The 2,661-nt window shown below is 40.8% G+C and overlaps 1 protein-coding gene across 1 annotated transcript; it reads left to right on the forward strand.

Annotated features, from left to right (window-relative positions):
- The first annotated feature begins 326 nt into the window (after positions 1-326).
- LOC104096358 (glycine-rich cell wall structural protein 2-like) lies at positions 327-707 on the forward strand. Its single transcript, XM_009602723.1, has one exon. The coding sequence runs from the start codon at positions 327-329 to the stop codon at positions 705-707; it is 381 nt and encodes a 126-aa protein (XP_009601018.1).
- The last annotated feature ends 1,954 nt before the right edge of the window (positions 708-2,661 follow it).

A 2,661-nucleotide genomic window follows, 5' to 3' on the forward strand; every position in this document is an offset into this window, starting at 1 on the left:
AGGGGTCCGATAATATAATATAATGCATGTTAAAAAAAAATTATGCCTAATTTAACTCTAAAAGTTACTTCGTACACATTCAATAGATAAAATAAAGCAAGTTCATGTGCAAGAGGTTATCAAGATAATACTGGTGTCAACTATAGCAGCTAAGACGGGGAAGATTATGTCACTTTACCAGAAGAAATGGCCTTTGTTGGGGCTTAAAATATGCTCATACTTGTCTACTCCCGTGAGGTAGTTTTACATATATACGTACACTGTCTGCTTAACAATTACTAAGCCATATTCTTAAGCCGTCAAAGTGGTCTTCAGAGTTCGGAGACATGGCTAGAATATCGTTGTTGTTAACATTAGCTTTTTTCCTCATGATGAACATCAGTATTTATCAAATTTCAGGTGCTCCTCCTCCTCTAGTACCTCTTCCTTTCCCAACTACTCCTGCGCCGTCACCTTTTATCGGTGGTGGTGGCGGTGGAGGAGGAGGTGGTGGAGGACGAAGTGGCACAGGAAGCGGTTATGGCTCTGGAAGTGGTAGCGGTTTTGGATGGGGAAGAATTGGTGGAGGTGGTGGCGGTGGTGGAGGTGGCGGAGGTGGTGGTAGTGCTCCAGGACCAGGCAGTGGAGGATCAGGCCAAGGTAGTGGCAGTGGTGCAGGCTATGGTTCTAGTGGTAGTATTGTTTCAACTCCTAGTCCTAGTGCCTAGCCATTTCCTTATTCGTAATATGATACAGTAATATATTTAATACTATTACCTTTTGTAGCAACAAAGAAAAGAGAGAGCTATAGCATATGGAACTACTTACATGTTTATTGCATGTGCATGGAGCCATGCATGTTTTTCTTTTCTCTACGTGAATACATAATGTGATCTTGTAATATGTGTAAGTACTGCTTGATGTTTGGGATAAAGAGAAATTTCAGTAGTGTAAGATTGCAAAATATATAAGATTAATCATGCGCGCTTACCATTTAAAATTTTGGTTGTTTGGAGTGTCACGATCCAAAATTCAACTAGTCGTGATGGCACCTAATCCAATCCGCTAGATAAGCCAACTTTCAACTATCCAATTCCAATAACAATTATTAAAGCAATTTAAGTAAATAAAGATCTTAATCTTATACATTCCCCAAGAACTAGTAGTACAAATCATGAGCTTTTAAGAATAGAATTTACAAAGCTGATATGAAGTAAATATATTTTCTGTTTGAAAAGTATATAAACAGAGTTTTTATAATCTAAGGCTACCATAAACAAGAAGCAGTTACCATAAGAACGCAGGTACATCTTCAAATCCGGTAACCATCGAGCACAGCAATAACAGCAGCCAACATCTGCACGCAATGTGCAAAAGTGTAGTATCAGTACAACTGATCTCATGTACTGAGTAAGTAACAAACCTAACCTTAGGTTGAAAGCAATGACGAGCTTTTACCAAGGTCGGGTCCAAAATCAATAGTCCACAACAGTCCATAACAACGTTAGGCAAATAAAACAAGAAGTAACTCAGAGATAAAATGCTCAGCTAAATCATGATTTTAAAAATAGTTCTTCCTTTCAAGTACAAGAGTGAAAACCCAAATCTTTTACCGAAGTCACCAAAAATATGAATAAGTTTGAAAATAATAATTTTCCCAAAAATCCTTTGAATAATAAATAATATGGTTCGTTTTCTTTCCAGATAACCAGTGTAAAACAAATGCATCACTATGCCCATCTGTCAACATGTGTGAGAAATCATGAATGATGTGATACTGTACAACATGAGAAAAATACATCTTTATGCCTGTATGTCATGTGTGCATGTCAATGCGATGCAACTCAGTGATAAAATCATATGCATACTCTTAGAGTATCATTTCACTCAGTCTTCCTAGTCACTCAGTTCTCCCAATCGCTCGGCACTCGGCACTCACACTCAGTAGGTACCTGCGCTCACTGGGGTGTGTACAGACTCCGGAGGGGCTCCTTCAGCTCAAGTTCTATAATCTGCACGGACAACTCACGTGCTGCACAGACAACTCACGTGCTATAATAATATCTGGATCTGCACGGATAACTCACGTGCCTTAATAATATCTGGATCCGCACAGACAACTCACGTGCTGCACGGACAACTCACGTGAAATAATAATATCTGGATCCGCACGGACAACTCACGTGCTATAATAAAGCCTATAAGACCTGCTGCAGGCGGGCATCCCCGATCCACATAATAATCCTCACAATCAGGCCCTCGGCCTCACTCAGTTATCAATCTCTCCGGTCTCTCTTTCTCATGGGCTCACAATGTCATGAAAAAAGCTCAAAAATGATGATATGATGTATCAATAAATAAATAACAGAGACCGAGATATGATATATAATGACATGAATATGATTGAGTATAAATTTTTAATTTAAAACAATTAATTCACAGCAATATGACCTCTATGGGTCCCAATAATACTGACACATAGCCTCAACATGATTTTTAATATGATTCTCAGCTAGGCCTGGCAAGTGGGCCGGTCCAGGCCCGGGACCAGCCCAGGACCGCGGGCCAGACGGGCCAAATGGGCCAGGACCGTTTGGTCCGGTTTTAGCCGGCCTGGTCCGGTCTCGTAGGCCGGTCCTATGATTGGGCCCACCAGGCACGGGACCGTTTGGCCCGCCAGGG

The sequence above is a fragment of the Nicotiana tomentosiformis genome, chromosome 9 (genome assembly GCF_000390325.3).
Source record: "Nicotiana tomentosiformis chromosome 9, ASM39032v3, whole genome shotgun sequence".
Taxonomy (NCBI): Eukaryota; Viridiplantae; Streptophyta; class Magnoliopsida; order Solanales; family Solanaceae; genus Nicotiana; species Nicotiana tomentosiformis.